This window comes from Telopea speciosissima, chromosome 10 (assembly GCF_018873765.1).
Source record: "Telopea speciosissima isolate NSW1024214 ecotype Mountain lineage chromosome 10, Tspe_v1, whole genome shotgun sequence".
In the NCBI taxonomy this organism is placed as follows: domain Eukaryota; kingdom Viridiplantae; phylum Streptophyta; class Magnoliopsida; order Proteales; family Proteaceae; genus Telopea; species Telopea speciosissima.
Window position 1 is genome coordinate 15403760 of NC_057925.1, and position 23197 is coordinate 15426956.

Consider the following 23197-nt stretch of genomic DNA (forward strand, 5'->3'; position numbering starts at 1 on the left):
CGCTACTTAACTCGTTTATCCAATCACCAAATCCCTATTTGGAATCACAAAAAAATCGCCGAGGAAATCTAGACTCCAACGATCCAACCGTAAACTACCTACCCATCGTCTCTTCCAGTTGATTTAACGACAGAAAAGAACACACACCGTTCACCAAACCTAACTTGTGAACCATCTCTGACACGTTTGGTACCAGAACTTCTCTCCTTCATCTAACCCTTGAAGAGGGAATTACGGGTTTTCCCAACTTGTTATTCTTTCAGAAACCCTAGTTTTTCCCTCTTCCCACTGTCTCTTCTCTTCTGTTTCTTCTGCTACTCGATTCAACAGGCTCTGATTCATCTCAGGTTTGTTGGGTTATTCTTCTTTTTCAGTTAATTAATTCTCCAATAGTTTGAATGATCAGATTCTATCTCTGCTGCTCTAGTTCTTTGTCTTGCTACTTATTTGGAATTTTAGGGCTAGGATAGAAGAGATTTGATGCTTATTGTTTCATGGTTTTGTTTTGGTTGACTGAAAATTGAGATTAACCATTGCATTGTCATTGACGCGTAAGACAATAAACTATCTTTTGGCTTTACCTTCAGTTTTTCCTCCCTGGGGATTCGTAAACTCATCTATGTATACTTTTTGGTGAAACTTCCCTTGGTGCTTTCGGACATGGAATTTGATCTTTCTGTTGCCACTGTTCAAGCTCTACACTGTAACTAAGCTAGTCTCAGTGTGAAGAGCTTAGAATTTGTTTGGTTGGCGAAGTGTGTAATTTGGTATGTTACTTTGATCATCACTACTGGTGATTTGTTAGCTTATATCGAAGCTTAATTTCTTTTCTACACCCTTATTTCATCTTTGTAGGCTGTATAATTGGGGAGACTGGTTTATTTCAGCTTTATCCATTTTATTTTACAGAAATATAAAAGAATTAAAATTTAGATGGAATACTTCATTGGGAAGAATTGGTGAACACTTCTAGAAAAATTGGACTAATAGTCTCTGCTTTTGATGACAATATCTACCAATTCTATTCAAACAGATCTTTCTTGTTTTTATAATTATTTTTTGAATGCATGGTTTTTCCTTGATAACTTTTAGAACTTCATGAATTCAATCATTTACTAGGTGCTTATGGATTCAGCTCCTTCCTCTCATTGGGCTTGAGAAACATATATAGTTTCTACAACAAATTTATCTTTCAATGGATGCGAGGATGAATCTGAACATACTGAATTGGAAATATACATTTGACATGAGAACATTTTGAATGGAAAAGGAATTCTGACTCATTTTTCTGCAATGGTCACCCTTATGAGGAGAACATCATGTCCAATTCTTTTTCTCATAGGACCAAGGCTTATGTTTGAAAATCCAATGAAATGAGATAAGGGTTGGGTTTCTGAATCGTACATTAGAATTCTCTGATTCTTTGTATTGATAATAAAGCATTCATGAACTGAGCCAGTGCCCTTTTAGTTCAATGACAGGTGCTTCTTTCCCCACCTTTCTGGGTATCTGGATGTGACTGCATCTTTCCAATAAGACTAAGCTTAATAGAAAAATGTGGAACATTGTACTTTTCATGACCTTGAGATATAGGATGCCTACTACAGTACTATGTCTCTGATAGTCGTACTTGCTCAAGTAACTAAACCTTCTTATCAATGAAGTTCCTACATTTCTGTTATTTTTAAGAACTTATTATGCCAACTTTCTGTTGATTTTCACACTCTTAGGTGCTTATGTAGGGGAAATATAGAAGCATTAACTGGTTGGTGACATTTTGACCCCCTCACTTCTTAAAAACTTATCAAATCCGTTTCCCCCCTTTTGACCCCACATCTTGCCCTTATAACTCTAAGCCGATTATGATTAAAAACCAACTAAACAACTAACCTAACTAATAAATAATCCACCTGGCTTGATAAATCCTCTTTTGCATGTGGGCCTCCAAATTGGGTTGGTTTTTATCCAATCAATCGAGGGCTGCTGCATCAATATGAAATGCAACCATGATGCCCATGGGTAGATCCTAAGAGAAAAGGCTTGGTCCTTGCTGAAAACTTGTTTATTAAACTATGAAAAATCAAACTTATTGGTTGTTCCCCCCCCTCTCTGACTCTCCATTCATCTCTTATCCTGTCGATTGGTAATCACAAGAGATAAAAGGCCCCAACCAATTATTAGAAAGTTTGGTATTAAAATTTTTTATCCTTTTTGACAAAGAAAGGGATCTCCATTAAATCCTAAAGATCATGTTGTTGAGAGTAGTTTTCCTTATAATATCACGGATAGCTATAGATTGCATCAGATGGCATTTGACTTTGCATCATCATTAGATATATTTTCCAGATTTCCCTCATAAAATGTGCATGGACTTAGTTCCAGGACATTGTCAATCTGTTTCTCCACCATTGCTTGTTGTGAGGAGTAAATGTGTCAATAATGATCTGAGCCACTGGATCCACAATTCTTTAGCAGTTATTCTGGTAATTCTTGTCCAAGGTGTACATTTATGTGAGTGCTGTTTTTCCTTGATGTTATTTGATGATATTTGTGTGATTTTTTTTTCTTTCCTTTTTCTAAGATCAATTTGGGTAAATATCATCCCCCTCCCCTCTAAGTATCCATAATATCAAACCCCTCCCCAAGTTTTGAATAATGATAATGCCCTCCCCTACTTTTGAAAGATTCTATCAACCGTACCCTAAGTGGCTAACGGTGTTAAAACAGCAGTTCAAAAGACGATATTACCCTTTAATTGGATGAATGTAAATCAACTCCAACCCAACCCAACCTTCATCTCCCCTCTCTCTCTCTCTCTCTCTCTGTTGCTCTTGCCGCCTTCCGTCCTTTACGGCTAAAACCCACCGCCGATTGGCCAAAAAATTGATACGAGAGAATATAACCAAAACGTATAGAAGAAATACTGATGCAGTGAAGAAAGTTGCAGATTAGCTGCATTACCAGTTTACAACTGAACGGACCATGAAAACAGAAATTAAGGAACTTATTTCATATTTTCTCACACAGAAGAACAAGCACAACTATATTCAGTTTGCTGAGGAATTGTAAACGACATTCAGCTTGACAAAAACATCACATCACTTCTTCCTCACTCTTAGAGTCTTACTGAAGTATAATCGTTTCAAGGCCTGAGAGTTTCAGAACCAAATCAAGCATGTATCCTAAACATAAAAAGGTAGTTTTTTTTGGTAATTCTTTATACTAATGGTTCAATAAAAAGAAAGAGCAGCAAGAATAAAAAGGGCAGTGAGACCCAGTTTCACTAATAAACCAGGGAGAGAGAAAAGGGTAAAGAAAGAAACTTCTTACTGACGAGATCAAGCAGATTCAGAAAAAAGATAACAACCTTTCAATGGTGGGAACGGGAACGGGAATGGGAACGGTAACAGGAACAAACCCATTTGCCATTCTTTCATTCCTGATGAACCCTCAACCGAAAAAAAACGGATATGTAATCTCGTCTTCAGAACTTGAGAAATAAACAGAGTACTGAAAACCCCTGTATGGAGGTGATCTTTCCCACCCACCATCCTTCATTGTCATAGACATTCACTGCATCAGTATATCTTCTATCTGCTGATGAGTTGTTTCTTAAAAGGCCCAATTCTGTAGATGATCTTAACAAATAAAAACCAATCGATCCAGTTACAGCTTTGTTCTTTCAAGAAAAAAATCAAAATTAGACCTTCTTCAGAAGGTTTTCCTAGCGGGAACCTGGGAGCAGAGGGGTTTTTGGGGGAAGAAGACGCATAAGGGGCTTTGGGGTTGAAGAGGGCAAAATTGGAATAAAATTACATTAAGGGTATTATGGGGTTTTAGAAAATTTGTAATTGCCATGTCATCACTTAATGGCGTTTTTTAATGATTAGGGTATGGTTGATAGAATCTTTCAAAAGTAGGGGAGGGTATTATCATTATTCAAAACTTGGGGGAGGGGTTTGATATTATGGATACTTAAGAGGGAGGGGGATGATATTTACCCAATCAATTTTATTCTAATAGGATAGAGGTGCATATTTGTTGAGAATCTGTGCTGATTCCTTGTAGTACCCAGACAAACTTTTGGTTACTATAACCTAGTTAGTCCTTGTATGGTTCACATTTTCCATCCCTTCATGAAATTTGTTTCTTGCTCTGAAATCAGGTATTTGCATTTTTAAATGAACTTAATGATCTTTTAGTGCGGTAAAATTCATCCTTTTCACTGCTGTTGATAAAATGATAGCAACTAAGGCCTTGCGAAAGTGTTCCTGGTGGAACTTACTTGTCCTGTAAATTTGTTCCAGTTCCGCTTTTGGCATTGGACTCAGCAATGTCGAGTTTGGAGGAGCCACTAGGTCTTGACAACTTCCCAAACTTGGGTTGTATTGATAGGGTCAGGAGGTTCTCCTCTACTGCTTGCAGGCCTATACCGGATGACATAGGAATGGGAAATTGCTGGATTGAGGGAAGGAGTTGCAGCTCATCCAACAGTTGCAAGTAAGTGCAATTTTTTACTTCAGTGAGATTCTTTTTTCCTTGTTCTTTTAGCATGCCGATGACAACATAACATTTTTTTTATGGAAGAGAGAAGAAAAATGATATAAGTTTGTTAATCCTAAGATACATAACCATAATCTACTCAAACTTTTGCTGTAAGAAGGAAACTTTCAGTTTTTCTTTCTTATCATCATTATTCCTCGTTATCTTTGTTAACCATTATTTAGAAAAAGCCTCTTTGCATGGCATGTCATGGAAGCTTTTACTCTATGGTCCAGCTAATTGTGCTGTGTGGAAGGATACAACAACAACAGCAACAACTGAGCCTTATCCCAACTAAATGGGGTCGGCTACATGGATCCTTGTAAGACAACATAATAAGAATACTAGAAAAAAGAAAAGGAAAAGAGCACAATAGCATCAACAACTCAACAAACCCACCTAACTGGGGTCAGCTACATGGATCTTAGCCCTCCAATCAGTTCTCTTCGAAGTCATACTAGAGACAAGGCCTAAACTATACATATCTTTCTTAACTACTTCTCCTAGGGTCATGGCAAATCTTACTATTCAAAAGATATGTTACAGTCTAGATTAGCTGCTTTCAAATTTCATACAAAATTCAATCTCATAGCCCCTTATTGAAAATCTCACTTGTACTTTTAGCTGTGTATGTTTCTTAGTTTTTAACCATATTTTGTGGATTTCAAAGATTTGTTTTCCATTGCTCTTATCATTATTTGTGATAATGATGATGAGATTGTCAAGCATTTGAATCAGTCATTTATAAAGTACGTGCTTTTGATGAATTTGGGAATTTGGAAAATTTCTTTTTGTTGCATTAAAGAAAAAGTATTAAATATGATTAAGCCCATTTTGGCCCAACTCATGTTAAAACTTAGAAAACTAAAACAAATGGACAGAACCTTTCATTTCTCCTCATTTTCCTACTTGTTTCATAACCATATAGAAACATTTTGAAGCATGGAGTTTCCAATTTATTTCAAGAAAATTTTAAGATAAGTTTTGTTCTCTCAGAGTCTGTTAAGTTATTTTTTTTTATTTCAATCTGTTAATTTTAGTAAAATTGACACGTTAGAGTTTTTTTTTTTCTTTCAGTGAAGAATGTACAAGAGAGACATTTTCATGGAGGAGACAGACCCGGGAGGGGTTGCGTGGAGACTCCTTAAAGCGAAGGACTTTAAGCTTGGGTCGGAACCATAGGGTATTTGGAGGTGTTTGTGATTCATATGTACCAGATCGCCACTATTGCTCTGAGTGCAGTGACAATGATGTAAGGGGCGTAACGAGTAAGGTCTGTTGGGTTCCAAATAAACTTTTAATCATAATAAGGATTACTAATATGGGAAAGAGATCGCTGCTTGGTTGTGTAGCAACCACACCAATGCAAGGACCAATGAGAGCTCACGCAAGGGCATCATCATGGATGACATTTTTTATTTCAGGAGGGGTTGGGCCGTAATTTTTCACGCTCTTGTGTCTGGATGTAGGAACAACGCTACCAAGCAGTGTTCTTTTTCCCTACTAATATTTATTATTGTTTTTGGTGGGTTAACTGCTTAAAATTTATTTTTCCTCCTGGTTTAGGGTCTGTTTTTTTGTTCTCCAGTTAAATGCAAAAATCCATAGACATGAACAAATTTTTTTATCCCTTACCTATATGCACAACTTTGATGAATGCTTAGTTTTTCACTGCAAATTGCAGAGTTCACTTAATTGCACTTATTTTTTTTTCTCTTTTTGATATACGTGTTGCAAAATCTGATTGTGCTTTCATACTGCAGTTATTACGTGGATTACCAAGCTATGTAAAGATTGTGGAAGTTGCCCCAAGGGATGGATTGCAGAATGAGAAAAATATGGTGCCTACAGCTGTAAAAATTGAATTGATACAGGGATTAGTTTCTTCTGGGTTGCCTGTTGTTGAGGCAACGAGTTTTGTCTCACCAAAATGGGTACCACAGGTAACTTAGGCATTTTTTTCCCACCCTTTATCACTTACCTTTTATTAATTTTGACCAAACCAAACCATCCATTTAGTGATGGAAAATCCTCCAAAGCACTAGTCCAGCCTTTGTGTTTGGCTGTTTCCAACTAGGCCTAAACTGTCCTCACGTACCTGATGCGTCGCATCTTTATACAAAAGAACTTGTCCAACTTTCCTGAATAAGCACCTTTATTTACTTCTACCATCTCTGTATATGTGCACAAGTCCCTGTGTAGACACAGACATAGAGTGTTAGACACTGCTATCCCCCCCCAAAATGCGGAGTTCATTACAGAATCTAATTGGACCGTTATGGTTGACTTGTCTTGAATATCTCCAAAACAGTCATGCCAGGTTCCTCTTCTGAGATGGAGGGCCCCTTTGCATTTGTACTGCTTGATGTTTGGACTATGTTTAGAGTATGATGCACATAACATTAGTTGAATTACATGTCATACTCTTGTGTAATTTTAAGAGCTACCAGAAACATTATACGAGCAGAGAAGGAATCTGCTTGCATTATGGAGATATATATAAACAAGCCAACAGAATGTAGGCAAGCTGGTGAGAAGATATATCTATTAACATTTACACTATTTTTTTTTAATCTTTATCTGTATCTTTTGATTTATTGCTTTTATTCTTTCTGTATGTTAATCTTGTGATTTCTCTAATCCTGTGTTTTTTCTTGGAGCATGTATTAACCATGGTTTCTTGAATGTAATCTTTCAATCATAACAGATATATTCTTTGTTTTCAGTGCTTACTGTCTATCCATGCATGTCTTTGGTTCAATACTCTGGTTACCTCTTGTTTGCTCTCAAATTTATGTTGCCCTTATTTGCTTTGTTATCACTGGAAGCTTCTTGCTGTTTTTGTGTTTTTTTTGATTGTCCTGCCATCCTTTTTATTGGGTATTATGGAGTTGGTTTTGTCAAAATAATTTCATGATACTATGAGTTATTTTATTACTGTATTTCAGCTGGCAGATGCGAAGGATGTAATGGCAGGCATCCGGAATGTGGAGGGTGCTAGATTGCCTGTGTTGACCCCTAACCTTAAAGTATGTTGTCTTATCTAGGATGCAAATCCATATTTGAACTATGCCAAATTTGTATGAAAAGATAAAGTAGTTAATTTATATTTTCTGCTTGCAGGGGTTTGAAGCAGCTGTGGCAGCTGGAGCGAAGGAAGTGGCAATCTTTGCCTCAGCCTCCGAATCCTTTTCAAAGTCAAACATTAATTGCAGTATTGAGGACAGTCTTGAGCGTTATCGGGCTGTTGTTCATGCTGCCAGAAAGCTGTCAATTCCTGTTCGTGGGTATGTTGTCGTCTTTTCTCTATTAAAGTGCTTTTTTTTTTTTTTTTTTTGAAATCTTTCTATTTTTCTCCTTACCTGGCTCTTGGGGGAAACAATTTGCATTCTTTGGTTCTTTACAGGCAATTTCTTAATTTTATCTGTTCCAGTCTCCCCATTTGTTTCATGCACCACATCTGGTCACAATTTCTTATCAAGATTGTTCTTTAGTTAGTAATTGGATGTTTCTCACTTTTGGCTTTGCTTAGTTGGTTAGGCCGAGACTTTGTCCCTTGTGTGACGTTTACATTTGTTGGTTCTAAGTTATATATGTTAGTTTATTACCCCCACTCCCCCCAAAAGAAAAAAAAAATGAAGAGTAGCCTAAGCTCAATATTGGGTGTAAGATAGCCCACCGCATTGAAATTATGGGCCAACTCACTCTTAAAATCATCCTGGACCAGATAGCTCTCTAGCTGGTCATCTCAAATTGCAATTTTATCTAAAACTCAATTCCTGATAAGATTTTGTTTTCTAAATTTTTTTTTTTTGGGAATTTTATAATTGAATTGCAGTAGCATGTCTTATATCATTCATATGGGTTCTGATTTGAAGTAATTAATTTCTTATATCTTTCATATGGGTTCTGATTTGAAGTAATTAATTTTCTTTTTCTTTAGTTATGTATCATGCGTTGTTGCATGCCCTGTGGAAGGCCCAATTCCTCCATCAAATGTAGCATATGTGGCGAAAGAGCTTTTTGACATGGGTTGCTTTGAGATCTCCCTAGGTGATACAATTGGTGTTGGAACACCTGGTAATCTCTAAGTCACATTTTGCTTATTGTTTCTTAATGCGTAATTGATTTCATGCAGTATATGAGAATCGAGACGAATAAACTTATGACACTAGAAATTGTATATACTGAACCGTAAATTTCTTTCCTCATGGAGAGATACTAATATCTATCTATAATGCTGTTATGCAAACCTTGATATCTTTTTTTGGGGGGGGAGGGAAAAGGGAGCTTATATAATTACTAATAGGGGGGGGGGGGAAGGTAACAGCCAGGAGGCTCGAACTCGAAACCTCCTGGTGAGCATGGGCATGAAGCGCACCACAGCTTGTTAACCTTGATATCTTATTACTATGCGAATGATAGATTTATCTCTTTTATTCTGTCCCAAGAACCTGAACAAGTGAGCCTTCGGGCCAGCAATTGTCTACTAGACCATATGGTTGCCCTCTTAATGATGATCTGAAACCTACTTAAACTGATTTCTATTTAACATGCATGGTGTTTGCCGAGAAAAAGATTGATTATCAGTATGAATAATTAAGGTCAGGTTTCACCAACATAGGTTTAGGATCTGTATATGTTGATTGTACTCTTTTAATCAGTTTGCATATTTACACCTTTTTGCACTTCTTTACTGCAATGAACCTTCCGATTGGGAATAAGGATGAATGATTAGCTGTGGTTTCACAGTTGTTTTTCTTGTCTTTGGTTCTTGCTATTGAATATCTGAAGTTAGTTTCTTCTCAACTATCCATGAAGTGCACTTTTATCAAAATCGTTTAGGACTCTTGCCCTTCTGTCTTGATTACACGGTATGGGTCTTTCTGGATAATGTTAATTTTGGTATTTTGTTTGGTAAGTCAGAAACTATTTCTATGAAAGGCTTAGTATACAATAAAGGACCCAAGTCAGGCTATACAAAAATGAATGAATCATTGAGTCATTTCTGATGTGAGAGATTGACTAATGTAGTCCTAGGTAGGACAAGTCCCACTAGGAACCAAGGGAATAGGGTTATGTAAAGGGGTGGGCCGAATGGGACAGATTTGGTTAATTAGGGCAAAATTAGGGTTAGGAATTGGGGTTTGAGTTAGGGCTTTATTGGATAATGATATGCAGGTTTTTAGGAGTCTATTGGTGTAGGTTTTAATTAGGTTTGAACAAGAAATTAAAATTCCAGAAATTTAGGTTTAGGGTTTCGGGTTTTAGGTGATGCAGGTTCATCATAGATATTGGCTTATTTCTTTAGAAATAGGCCTAGGGTTGGGTTATATACATGTTGGGCCTTTGTTCCCAAGAGTTTTCTATGTATTAGGCCACTTTAATGAGCCTAAACTAGGGGTACATAGGTTGCATACGAGATTAGCCCAATACTTAGTTTTATTTTGTGTTTTTAATTGAACCGGTTTAAATTGGTTGCATCCAATTGGTTCAATTGGTCTAATTTAAGTGAAGTGATCCTATTGGCTAAGAGGTTCTTATATCCTATTGGCTAGTAGAGAATCTTCTTTATTTTAAGTAGTTTAAATTGTTTTTAAGTCATTAGGACTCTATTTTGAGTCTATTTCAGTTTCCTAGTCAGTTTAAGTTAGCTAGTAGGTTAAGGATTGGGTTAGGCCATTCTTTTTTAGTGTCTAAGTCTAATTTTGAGTATTTTATATAAAGTTCTAAGGGGGCCAAGTATTGAAGACGAATTTTGATTAATAAAACTCAGGTTTATGCTTGTTGCCTTTGCTCCATCGTGAGTGTGCCTTGTGAGTAATATCAAGGTTGCCTTGTGAGTAATATCAAGGTTGAAGGGATTGGTGGATCTCCAATCGATTCCTTGCATCGTGCAGATCGAGAGGGCTGCTACGTATCTCTTTGCATCGTGAAGATCGGGAGACCCCATTGTTCATCTTCAAAGCTGCTGACATTGAAGACCTGCAACAAGTAAGAAATTCTGCAACTATTCTTCTTCCTTCTAGAAGGTCACATACAAGGTGATTTTCGTGAGAATTCTGCCCAGCCAAATCTAACCATTAGAATTTGCTAAAAATTTGATCAAGTCTTCCTCAAACCCTAAGAGAGACTCAATTCAAATTTCAGCACCATCCACCCAGTCGATTGTCTGAAATTACAGTTTTACCCCTCTCTCCTACTTCTACTAGGAAACCTCCATAACTCCAAATCTGTCCATCAGTTTCAAACCAAACTTTCAGCATACATCCCTTACATCATTGTTGACACTCGATCCAAGTTTCAGCCCCAAACTCCCACTCTAACCCCTTCATCTCCTTGCTCCATTAAAACCCAAACCCTAAACCCTAGATCTCACAAACAATCCATTTTTCATAAGGCCTCTAACCCGAAACCCTAGATTTTCAACTTCATCCAAATTGATCCAAACCTACACCAATAGACTCATAAACACCTGCACATCATTACCAAATAAAACCCTAGCTCGAAACCCTAACCCTAGCCCTCATTCTGCCCTAATTAGCCTAAGCTGTCCTAATCGGCCAGCCTTGTTCGGTGAACCCATTACCCTGGTTCCTAGTGGGATTACTCCTACCTAGGACTACATTAAATTCGTATCAGAGACATGGCGGAGGGAAGCTCCAACCAAGCCTTGAAAGACCCACCTCCCTTCGTTTTCAAGACCCAAGTTCGTCTAGCCAATGGGAGCACAGCCATCTTAGTTGTTGATGAGAGGAGACGTAATAATATTATTTCACAATCCGTGGTGGATATGTTGTCCCAATCAGGAGCAATTTGCATCGAGCCTACAGGTAAAGTCTGTGTTGAATTTGGGTATTCTTTATACCATGATGGTGCTTGGTGTAAGCCGGTACCATCTCCAAGGAGCTTTATTGTAGTAGGTTGCAATTGGTTGGACGAGCGACAAGGTTGGATTGAGCCTGAAAACAACTCGTGTGTCCTACCTGATCGACACCGTCTATACCATTGTTTTACTCTAAACGGGTTACAACCAAAGGTGACAACATCAACTGTACAGCCACAGGGCCTGCCGAACATGTCAACTCAAACGCAAGTGGCATCGACTATGTTTGAAGCTTCACCAATGGTGGATGCACCAACAGAAGATTCTACTAAGGCAGTTTGTGTTGAAGAGATTCAAGAACCTATAGCTAAAGAAACTCAAGTAGACCAAGCTACACCAGTAGTTGAGATCATGGTTGAGAAGCCCAACCATCAAATTGATGTGGAGGTCCAAAACACAATTGTAGAAGAAACTACTGAAGAGGTCTACACTGAAGAGAACAAAGTAGACAAAGCTGAAACAGTAGAAGATGAAAAGTTGATTGAGTGCATTCCAAAGGAAAACAATGACCTTCAAGATGCTACTCTTGAAGACGTGGAGCTTGTGTCTCATGCATTAGATGAGAAGGTTGCTAACACTGAAGGCTCTATGGACGAAACATTGACAGTTGTTGCTGATCCAAAGAAAGAACACATAGAGTTTGTTATGCCACCATGGTTCTTCGAAGAGAAAGCTCCACGCATTGAAGACTTTATCCCCAATGTTCCTGCCTCATCGGAATTTTGTTTGGGGATAGTCAAAGCTGCTAATCACATGTTGATTCTCCCTCATCACTGCAAAATTCGTCTTTCAAGTTGGGGAGAGTTGATGCAGGTTCATCATAGATATTGGCTTATTTCTTTAGAAATAGGCCTAGGGTTGGGTTATATACATGCTGGGCCTTTGTTCCCAAGGGCTTTCTATGTATTAGGCCGCTTTAATGAGCCTAAACTAGGGGTACATAGGTTGCATACGAGATTAGCCCAATACTTAGTTTTATTTTGTGTTTTTAATTGAACCGGTTTAAATTGGTTGCATCCAATTGGTTCAATTGGTCTAATTTAAGTGAAGTGATCTTATTGGCTAAGAGGTTCTTATATCCTATTGGCTAGTAGAGAATCTTCTTTATTTTAAGTAGTTTAAGTTGTTTTTAAGTCATTAGGACTCTATTTTGAGTCTATTTCAGTTTCCTAGTCAGTTTAAGTTAGCTAGTAGGTTAAGGATTGGGTTAGGCCATTCCTTTTTAGTGTCTAAGTCTAATTTTGAGTATTTTATATAAAGTTCTAAGGGGGCCAAGTATTGAAGACGAATTTTGATTAATAAAACTCAGGTTTATGCTTGCTGCCTTTGCTCCATCGTGAGTGTGCCTTGTGAGTAATATCAAGGTTGCCTTGTGAGTAATATCAAGGTTGAAGGGATTGGTGGATCTCCAATCGACTCCTTGCATCGTGCAGATCGAGAGGGCTGTTACGTATCTCCTTGCATCGTGAAGATCGGGAGACCCCATTGTTCATCTTCAAAGCTGCTGACATTGAAGACCTGCAACAAATAAGAAATTCTACAACTACTCTTCTTCCTTCTAGAAGGTCACATACAAGGTGATTTTCGTGAGAATTTTGCCCAGCCAAATCTAACCATTAGAATTTGCTAAAAATTTGATCAAGTCTTCCTCAAACCCTAAGAGAGACTCAATTCAAATTTCAGCACCATCCACCAAGTCGATTGTCTGAAATTACAGTTTTACCCCTCTCTCCTACTTCTACTAGGAAACCTCCATAACTCCAAATCTGTCCATCAGTTTCAAACCAAACTTTCAGCATACATCCCTTACATCATTGTTGTCACTTGATCCAAGTTTCAGCCCCAAACTCCCGCTCTAACCCCTTCATCTCCTTGCTCCATTAAAACCCAAACCCAAAACCCTAAAATTCAATTCTGCCCAAAATTACAGAATTTCAAAACTCATCCAAATCCTAACCTTTTTATACCATATTGACCCCCTAGACCTGCCCATTAATACCCTATAAACCCCTTTCCCAATATCCAACCCAAACCCTAGGAATTGACCTAAATCCTAGTGCTGTCCATTCGAACCAGCAGCCCCTTTTGTTATTTGATCCTGTTGTTTGGCTCCTAGTAGGTCTCCTACCTATCTAGGACTACATTAAGTTTTAGAATCTAGGCTGAAACTAGGGTTTAGGATGGAAATTATGACCAGGGATTGAGGTCGAGTGTGAGGGACAAGGGAATGGAAGTTCGGCTGTGATTTGAAGGAATTCTGATGGATGAATAAGTCTAGACAGAAATTAGGGTTTTTTTGGGTTTTAATGGAGAAGAGGGATTAGGGTTTTGACTGTTGATGATGGGCAGTAGCTAGGGTCAAGTATAGGCAATAGTGAGGGGAGGCTATGGCTCAAGTTTGAGAGGATTCTAATGGAGAAACAGATCTGGACAGAATTCAGCAGTCTAGGGTTTATGAAAGTAAAACAGAAACTAAAGGGGGATCGAATGGGGAAGGAGAAGGAAAGATAAAAACAGAATTTAAAGTTCAAACTCACCACTGGAATCCATCGGCAGCAGCTTGAATGATGAAGGATGAAGCCACCTTCAAAGAGAGATCCTCCCAGCCGTCACAGCGTAAGGAGTCGCAGGAATCCACCCACCCTTTCCACAAATCCACCAGGATGCACCCACTCACAAGGGAGCAAGGAACAGCAGCAAAGGCAGCCAATGAAATCTATTTTGAAATTAAAAAATCTGTGCGGGAGCCTCCCACAATTTGCTTTATTTATAAAAGAAGGCCAAAGGCCAATTCCTAATATAATCTAACTTCTCCCTTGCCAAATCGTGGAAGGAAAAGGATCTAATTTAAAAACTAATAATTAAAACAGTAAAATGTCCTAACTACCCCTATTAACTTAAATTAAAAGAATCTAACTTAAAACAACTAATTTAAGAGAAGATTCCATACTAGCCAATAGGATATAAGGACCCATTGACCAATAGGAACATTTCACTTAAATTAGACCAATTGAACCAATTGGATGCAACCAATTCTAAACCGGTTCAATCTAAAAACAGAAAAATAAGCTAAGTATGGAAAATAACACTCCTAATCTATGGCTCCCTATTCAAACCCTAAGTTCAGGGCTTCTTCTTCTTCTTCTTCTTCCTTCTTGGAGCTGCATCATTGACCAGTGTTTCTTCTTTATCCTTTCTAACTATTGACATGTCCAGCTACAAAGCATCAATGGATGGGGCCTTGGCATCAGCCATCTTACATTAATCTCATCCAGGATAGCAGCTTGAACCTCAAAAGAGTAAGGATGGTGAACCAAAATGTGGGACATAGATTAATCTTTCCTTAGCTGCTGTCCAGACTCCAGAGGAAGAATTGGAATTTTTGGAGATTAACCCATGTAATCTCAGGAATCCCTCCAGCAAACATGAAATTAGCCTTACCTGATATTTTGACACGACTGTTTCCTTTTACCCAATTAGATTGAATCATTAATTTTGCTTAAAATCCAGCAAATAGGAATTCTGAAATTAAATCAAATCCAAGAATTAGATTGACTTCATACTGGGATCCAGTTTACATCTAGGAATAGTCAAATCAATCCCCAAGATATGACACAGATCTAATGGCTGGAGTCAGAGTAATTAGATGAACTCGGTTTCTGAAACAGAAACTGAGCAATTTTAGGAGATTTTTTATATCTCCAGATCAGATGATCAGACTCCCCTAGAAAGCTCGTCGAGTGGTCCTCTTGGGGGATCCTTTAATGTCCCAAAGTATTGTCCTGAACTGATGGGTAGATCTCACACAGGACAGGATCGATTCAGATAAAAAATCAGCCCTAAAACAGAGTGCCGCAGGGTTTAAAAATCAGATTCTCTGATTGTATTTCAACACCAGTAACAGATCTAACAGTCAGGAGAACAATATAAATTGAATCACCAAAACCAGAGATTTATCAAGCATAAACAGTATTGATTGGTTAAGATTCAAAACATTAGTTAGGTTGCAGGAAAACATAGCATAATAGGAAGAAGAAAGATAAGTAACCTATCTCAGGTTCAAGGTATCACACCCACACTGTTTCTCACAGGTCTCTGGCCAAAGGCAACTCAGCAATATGCTTTAATCAAATCGTGTCTGGCTTTTGGGTCTCAGACTCTCAATGCTTTTTATAACAACTAAAATCAAAGTCCTATTCTGATTAGGAGTCCTATTATTTGCTAAGTAGCTATTACAAATCAAATAGGAATAATTGAACGATAGGGTTCAGAAGGGAAATATATACATATATAAGGAAGAAACACAAAAGATCCTACATTATTAGCAAACAGTTGGTTTGGTTAACAAATCGAAAAGAGTAGTTGTTTTCCATTAACTTGTCTATATATAGGTTCTGCCAGACTTGAATCTCACAATTCCCCTAGTTTATGATATTTTATGTGGTGGAAACTTGATTTTGTGTTGGTGCAAGAAATCTGGTTTGCTATCTCTTTCAGGAGTTTATCTGGTTTATTTATCTGTGACATTTATATTCTGTTTCCCTTTCTTCTTTTTGGTGCTGCAGGTTCTATTGTTCCAATGCTTGAAGCTGTAATGGCTGTTGTACCTGTTGAGAAGCTTGCAGTGCATTTCCATGACACTTATGGGCAATCTCTTTCTAATATTTTGGTGTCCCTCCAAGTAAGCAACTTTCTATGCTTTGAATCGTCTTGCCAGGATAGAGGATAAAGCAAACCCAGCCTGTTAGTCACTGTGGTACAAATTTGGGATCCCCCTGGTTGGCTGGGGCATCCAAAAGTCCTACTATTAAGAAACAATCAATGCATAAGCTGATGTCACCGACTTTAATCAACTTAAAATCTGCAGAGACTGGGTTCCATCTGCTGGGATGAGATACGAGTTTCATCCTAGTATCATCTATTTGGAAACATGTTTACTGGACTGGCAGTCAAGAAAGGTCTTTAATGATCAGCAATTTCTGCCATGTCGAGTAATTATTTGGGCATTCTGGCTGTTGGTATATAGGATACCCTCTGGACCGGCTGCATTTTGTACCACCTTGTTTAGATTTTTGTGCTTGTATTTTTACCCATCTCTATCCCTTAATTGTTGACTATCCATATTCAACCTTGTGTCAAAATGGATTTGTTCTGAAATTTTCTACATGAAATGGTGATGTGAACCTCTCCACCATGTCTATTGACAACTGAGCTGCCATTGTGATAGATCTAGGAGACTGTCCAGGAAAAACTTCCTTGAATGTTTGCCCACAACCCACGCCTTACTTGTTTGGCAAGGAAATTTATTTAAAGGCTTTTAAAATTCAATAACATAAAGCATACTTGAAACCTAGAGTCTAGTATATAACTCAAAGTATAATAGAAATCTACAATCAGGAACCAAGAGGTCCATGGAAAAGGCAAGAGAAGTATACAGATGACTGGTCACATTAATCTGAAAAAAGAATCTTACTCTGCAATCATACGTAAGGGCAACAAAATATCCACCAAATCTCGGCCTAGAGCCAACCCTAAATCCCCCCCACCTTCTCCACAAGACGATCGTCACCAAACATACTGTGGAACCCCTTGCACCTGAACAACCAATCCATCTTCAACAGATGATGTGTATTTGCATGTGCCACAGGCAATTTAGATTTGCTATTGGCCTATTGTGTTTCCCAACTGAAGCACAACAATTAGCTGGGTTGTCCTTTTTGCTGGTTTTGGTCCAGTCCTGATGCACCCCTATGAACCGTAATCAAGAATGTAAGATTGTCAGGACCCATTATTACGGATCTGACCCAGTAATTTGGGCCCAGAAGTGGATCTGAATGATGATCTGCACCGAGGGGAGGATACCAATCTTCTTGCAATTGAATTGGCATTCAGTGCAGATGTTAAAAAAGGTTTCATTCATTTAAAATTAACTGCGCCTTTATATTTCCAAGCACTGATGAATCTTTTCATTTTGTAATAGATGGGGATTAGTATAGTGGACTCATCTGTCGCTGGTCTTGGAGGCTGTCCATATGCTAAAGGTGCTTCTGGGAATGTGGCAACTGAGGATGTTGTCTACATGCTCAATGGACTTGGGGTGAAGACCAATGTGGATCTTGGAAAGCTCCTGTCCGTTGGAGAGTTCATCTGTAAGCATTTAGGTCGCACATCTGGGTCGAAAGCAGCAATTGCGCTTGGCAAAATCACAGCAGATGCCTCTAAGATCTAATTATACATTGGAATTAGATTATCCAATTTGAAAAAAAAATAAAAAATGAATAGAAGTTAATAAAGAATTTTGCCATCGGCACTGTACTTGATATATGAATGTAAACAATGTAAACTCAGAGGCCCAGTTCCAGTGAAAATTATACTGGGTCTCTTGTTTGGAATGGGGGTATATTCTCTATCCTAAATAAAGTTGTAGCTGTAAATTGCATCAACCTTTGGGTACAAAGCTGGACTGGATTAAATTTTCTTTACCTTTGATACACCCATGGGATTATTTGAGCCATCACTTGAGACCTTTAATAGTGCTGAAGGGTAGAATGTTTTAATCATCCATTGCTGATGAGTTTTAGTGTTGTTACTGCTCCTTTATTTGAAAATGCTTAGAGTTTTAGAATGCTGTGAGCCCATGTTAAGCTTGGGTTGTAATCAGATGGTCAAGCCAAGTCTTTGAATTCTTGTCATTGTCCAGTCATTGACAGTGTTCAACCCATTTACATGGAACAAGGCAGTTCATCACCATCACCTGATCACTTGGAGCTAGGATAAATGAATTATATAGTGGATAATTGATTTTTATCTTTTTTAGATGGTCATAAGCATAGTTGTTTAATTCGCTGAATAATTCCTGAATCCGAATACTTTTTACTGTTTTGTTTTTTACAATGACCGAATAATTCGGTTAAGTCTATATATTGCAACTTCTTCTGACTCTTTCTGTTTGATTCGGATTCAGGCGAATAATTTGTAAAATGGACCCACCGAATTAAAGAACTATTCTACAAAACTATAAATCATACTATTCAATAAAACTATGAACTCTCTATTCTTATTTTCTATGTATAATCTTGATATCAAACTTCTTTGTGTACAGTGCATACTCAAAATATTAGATAACATATAGTATTTTCAACCCCCCGCCCAAAAAAACAAAAAAAAGTAGTTCCTATTGATAAATTAATTTGTCAAATAAAACAATTCAATTCCACATAAGATCAAGCTTTCATTTCCTCTTCATGGAAATTAAAAGACTAACATACTTGGACTTCTCTCTGGCATTCTCCTTAGATAAGTGGTCAGCAACAATCTTTGTATATCTCTGGAACAACTTGTCCATTATAGCATCTCCAAAATGATGAGAAAGCAATGACTCTGTCACAGATCTTACGCACCTTACCCCATTTTTAGCACTTGAGAAATTATCAAATAACTTGAATTCTTCTTCTTCATCGTCATTGGGATCCCAATTCACATCAAACACTTCTAGCTTTTCCAATTCAAATAATCCTTCTTTGTGAATCATCTTCTTTACTTCTTCAGGACAAGGCGTGTAAATTGGCATATTAAATGAATCCACTTTACCCTCTTCAATGACCCCCTAATTAAGAAACAGATCAACAACACCCTCAACAAAATTAATTAATTCCATAAAAAGGTTAATAGAAAGTAAGCAAAAGCATATATACCTCAGAGACCAGATCATTGAGTGAGTTTGCTAAAAGCTCCAGGAGGGAACAAAAATCTCTGTTAAATTCATCTTCCACACTTTTCCTTCCAAGAATTGTTAAGACCATATGCCCGCCAGGTACTAGTTCCTCATAACGTGACCTTAGGAACACTGAGAAATCCTTCTGGAATTGCTCTAAGTATGCCTTGTACACACTTGCAGAACTTGTCTTGGCCAGGTAAATGTGTCCCTTGTTATCCTCAGGTTCAAGAGGAACCTATCAATATACCAAGTTTAGATCGATTGTCTATAATCTAATTAAAGGAAACATTTCAGATTTAGTAAGAATATTCCACTTAGTCCCCAAAAATGGAGGTCAATGAAGAGGACTCTTACGTGGGTTTCATCAAGATTACTGGATCGGTTCCCTCTACGACGCGGGCTGCCCCAACAGCCCTTTTGCGCAGACACAGGTCACGCGCAATGACCGCCTTACCCCTGCCCGAGTGCCTTGCCCGAGTGGGGGTAAGGCGGTCATTGCTCGAGGCCCCGTGTCTGTGTAGCACAGCGCAGTAGAGGATTTGGATCCAAGATTAATTATCTGTGAGATGTTATATGAATTTTTATCCTCTCTAGTGCACCACACTTGAGCATCTGACGGTGGCCATGAGACTGAGAGGATGAACTTTAAAGGTGCACGACCAATACGCACTTGTTAACTGTCATGACATGTTTATGGGAACTCAACTTTAAACATGGTAAATCCACATAAACACTAGGCCTGCAATAGGGTCGGGATGGGTCAGGCTTTTTAAAACCTCAGACAAACCTTGAGTCCTCTTTTTTGTGCCAAAGACTGGACTGACCTTGAGTTAGGGCCTGAAAAATCAAACCCTGACCTACCCTGTGGTTGGGCTGAACTAACCTGATTGACCCTGACCATGGGGATTGGGGAGGCCAGGCCGAGCTCAGCCGAATGACTCAACCCTGGCCCTGACTCAAGGCAAAAACTTCCCAGTCCTGACCCTCCTTCAGGGTTTCTCAGCCCAGGCCATGTTTGGACTCAGATCGGGCTTGGCCCGATAGGGACAAACTTGCACCCCTAAATAAAGGCTCTAACAAAATTAAATTAATGATTCCATTATAAGGATTATTCTGACCTGAGAGAGCCAATGAACACTGTAGGAAGAGTGAACAAAATGTTGACTCTTGCTTGGGAAGAGCCTTCCAAGAAAAGAACCAGGCAGTCCTGAAATGAAACATGGACCAAACTGATCTCCCTTCTCCTTCTTGAATTTCTCATATAAAGCTGGCAAGGATTTGAAAATGGTGTTGAAGTCATTCCCTGGAAGATCATTTAGTGCCACTTGATATTCAAGTGATGGGTTACCCAACCGGCTGCGTGCGGATTCAATTGCATTTATAATCTCTGTGATCACCAATAGAGTATTGGGTCCTGAAGAACACCCCAAATCTGCTATGCATAAACACTGTGGAAGGGTACTGTAGTAAAGTTCCAATATGCTCTCCAATACCACCCTTTTTGCCATTGTTATTCCTGTTTTCTGCAAGAAGAAACCACAAAAGAACAGAGAGAGAGAGAGAGAGAGAGAGAGAGAGAGAGAGAGAGAGAGAGAGAGACTTGGAATATGGAATTGACTGCATAGCTGGTTTCTCCTTCTCCTCCAACCATGTGAAGAACCTCTTGAACATCCATGACTTTCACCTTGTGGAAAAGAAATGAAACGAAAGGGAGGAATTTTGTGAGTCAACAATGAAAGGAAAAGGGAATTTTTATACCCAGAGGATACATAATCTTCTAACTGATAACGATTCTCAAACAAATTCTGTTGAACCTAATTCATTCTCGTTTCCAAGATTTCAGGGGGAGAGTAGGGAATGGAATATGTGGTTTATTTTCCTAAAATTGATTTTGGAATAGAGAGAAACCATTAATGGAGTTCATATTCGAACCAACAATTTTGACAAGTCCAGACGAGATCTTGGCAAGTACATTGATGAGCCCATCAAAATCCAAGATACGAAGATTCGTAAGGAAGTAAAAGGGTGGAGATTTTGGATTTAAAAAAACAAAATCAAAGGGAGGAGATTTTGGCCAGCTGGTCACACTCATTCATGTGCGATAATAGAATATTGACCAAGATCAAAGGGAGGCTGCTAGGAGACTTTGGAATTAAACATAAAATCAAGGATTGAGTGGAGGTGATTGAGGGTTACCTTAAATAATGTTTCACAATAAAGTAACGAATGATCATATTAGAGCAGATTTGGGAGTAGCTCCGATACATGATAAGCTTCGAGAAAGTTGTTTGACGTGGCACATAATCATGTTCAATGAATGCTCTAGTATAGAAGAGTGATTTGATTCAAATTAGAGAAACTAAAAAAGCCAACGGCATACCTAAAAGATCCTTGGAGAAATGGTGAAAAAAGACATGCAAGCTTCTTGGGCCTTGTATAAAATATGACCTCAAATAGAGTTGAATGGAGGGTAAGGTTCCATGTAGCCGACCCCATATAGTTAACTTGGTGTTGTAATGAAATATGTTGATTTAGAAAAAAGTGGGTTTAAAAATACTTTCCAAACCCCAAAAATTATGAAAAATATATATATTATATCTCATACCATGCTGGATGTTCATTGATTTACGTGAGGTCCAAATGTTCTTAGTTCGGATAGTTGTACCCTTAGGGGTATTTTAGTAATTTTTAAATTTGAAGCTGTAGTGCTTGATTTGAAGAACATCTTCAAATTAGTGTGTGCATGCGCTTTGGTTTAGAACAATTTATCCCAAAATCCAGTTTTTTTTTTTACTTTTTATTTTTCCTTTTTACACTTTTAACATTCACGAGGGACGAGGTAAGGGTGTCAATCAGTGCGGTTTTGGTTATTCGGTTCGATTGCGGTGCAGTTTATATTTTGATAAGGTGAAATCAAAATCGAACTAGATCGAAATCAGTCAAAATCAGAATCGTTTTGCATACGGCCCGATTTTACCGGTATCTATTCGATTTTCGTTATCCAATTTACAACCGATTTACATGCGGTTTGTGTAGTGTCGGTTTTGGGAAATAGTAATGAAGACCCTTTCTCTTCCAATGTCCCTCTCTCATCTTATTTCCCTTATCTATGTGATGAAAAAAACAAAAACCTTTCCATCTTCACCAGTCCTTTTCTTTTCCTATTCTTTGTTTTTTCATTTTTTCTTCTTCTCCACTTCAGGTGATAAACAAACTATTTCTTCTATTGCAAGTAGTGTTTTGTTAATCCATTTTTTTTTTTGGGTAAAATGTTAATCTATTTTAATATTATCCATGTTTCTCAATTCATAATTGAACAAATATAATATATAGTTAACCCAAGACTTTTTACTTATTTTATATTTCAAGTATGATGCAATAATTATTATTTATTAAATTACTTATTATGTTATTAATTAATCCAGTTGATGCATGGGCTAGTATTCGAAGAAGAGGTATTGGTCTTTATTCGGTTTAGAACCATGGTTTTGTGGTACAAATCATAACCAAACCGGAAAGAGAACCTATAAAACCAAGACCAGATCATTTTTTTGCGGTGTGATTCAATTCGATCGTAATTTGTAACTGGTCGGCTCCGGTTCCAATATTCGATTTCGGTTCCATTGTGACGACACCCTTAGGACGAAGATATGTTTCTTGGTATCTTGAATTTGATGGGCCCATCAATGTACTTTCGAAGATTTCTTTCATGAGACTGTTTTTCTTAATTAATCACTACCTTTCTGGACTTACCTTTCTTGGTTCGAATATGAACTCCATTAATGGTTTCTCTCTATTCAAAATCGATTTAGCAAAACAAGCCACATATTCCATTCCCCACCCTCCCCCGGAAATCTTGGAAACAAGATTGACTTTTAGGTTTTAACAGAATTTGTTTGGGAATCGTTAATTATATCAGTTAGAAGATGATGTATCCCTTGGGTATAAAAAACCCCTTTTGCCTTACATTGTTAACTCACGGAATTCCTCCTTTTCTTCTTTTCATTTCCTCTCCACAAGTTGAAAGCCATGGATGTTCAAGAGGTTCTTCA

The 23197-nt window shown here is 38.0% G+C and overlaps 2 protein-coding genes across 5 annotated transcripts; one reads left to right on the forward strand and one right to left on the reverse strand.

Moving 5' to 3' along the window:
• The first annotated feature begins 154 nt into the window (after nucleotides 1-154).
• Nucleotides 155-17871, forward strand: LOC122642799 (hydroxymethylglutaryl-CoA lyase, mitochondrial). 4 transcript variants are annotated; one of them, XM_043836397.1, is made up of 9 exons: nucleotides 157-374; nucleotides 4308-4500; nucleotides 5620-5815; nucleotides 6306-6485; nucleotides 7491-7571; nucleotides 7666-7829; nucleotides 8486-8622; nucleotides 15994-16109; nucleotides 17409-17871. In XM_043836397.1, exons 2-9 carry the CDS (start codon nucleotides 4334-4336, stop codon nucleotides 17655-17657), a joined length of 1290 nt encoding a protein of 429 aa, XP_043692332.1. In that variant the 5' UTR covers nucleotides 157-374; nucleotides 4308-4333; the 3' UTR covers nucleotides 17658-17871. The 4 variants fall into 4 exon arrangements, with proteins under 4 accessions (XP_043692334.1, XP_043692332.1, XP_043692331.1 ...); XM_043836396.1 differs by having other exon boundaries at nucleotides 157-347; XM_043836398.1 differs by having other exon boundaries at nucleotides 157-343; nucleotides 4303-4500.
• Nucleotides 17872-18659: 788 nt separating this feature from the next.
• Nucleotides 18660-20830, reverse strand: LOC122643316 (S-adenosyl-L-methionine:benzoic acid/salicylic acid carboxyl methyltransferase 1-like). Its single transcript, XM_043836949.1, has 4 exons — nucleotides 20683-20830; nucleotides 20264-20593; nucleotides 19123-19380; nucleotides 18660-19034 (listed from the first exon to the last, which is right to left on the reverse strand). The coding sequence occupies exons 1-4, from the start codon at nucleotides 20818-20820 to the stop codon at nucleotides 18660-18662; spliced, it is 1101 nt and encodes a 366-aa protein (XP_043692884.1). The 5' UTR covers nucleotides 20821-20830.
• Nucleotides 20831-23197: the final 2367 nt, after the last annotated feature.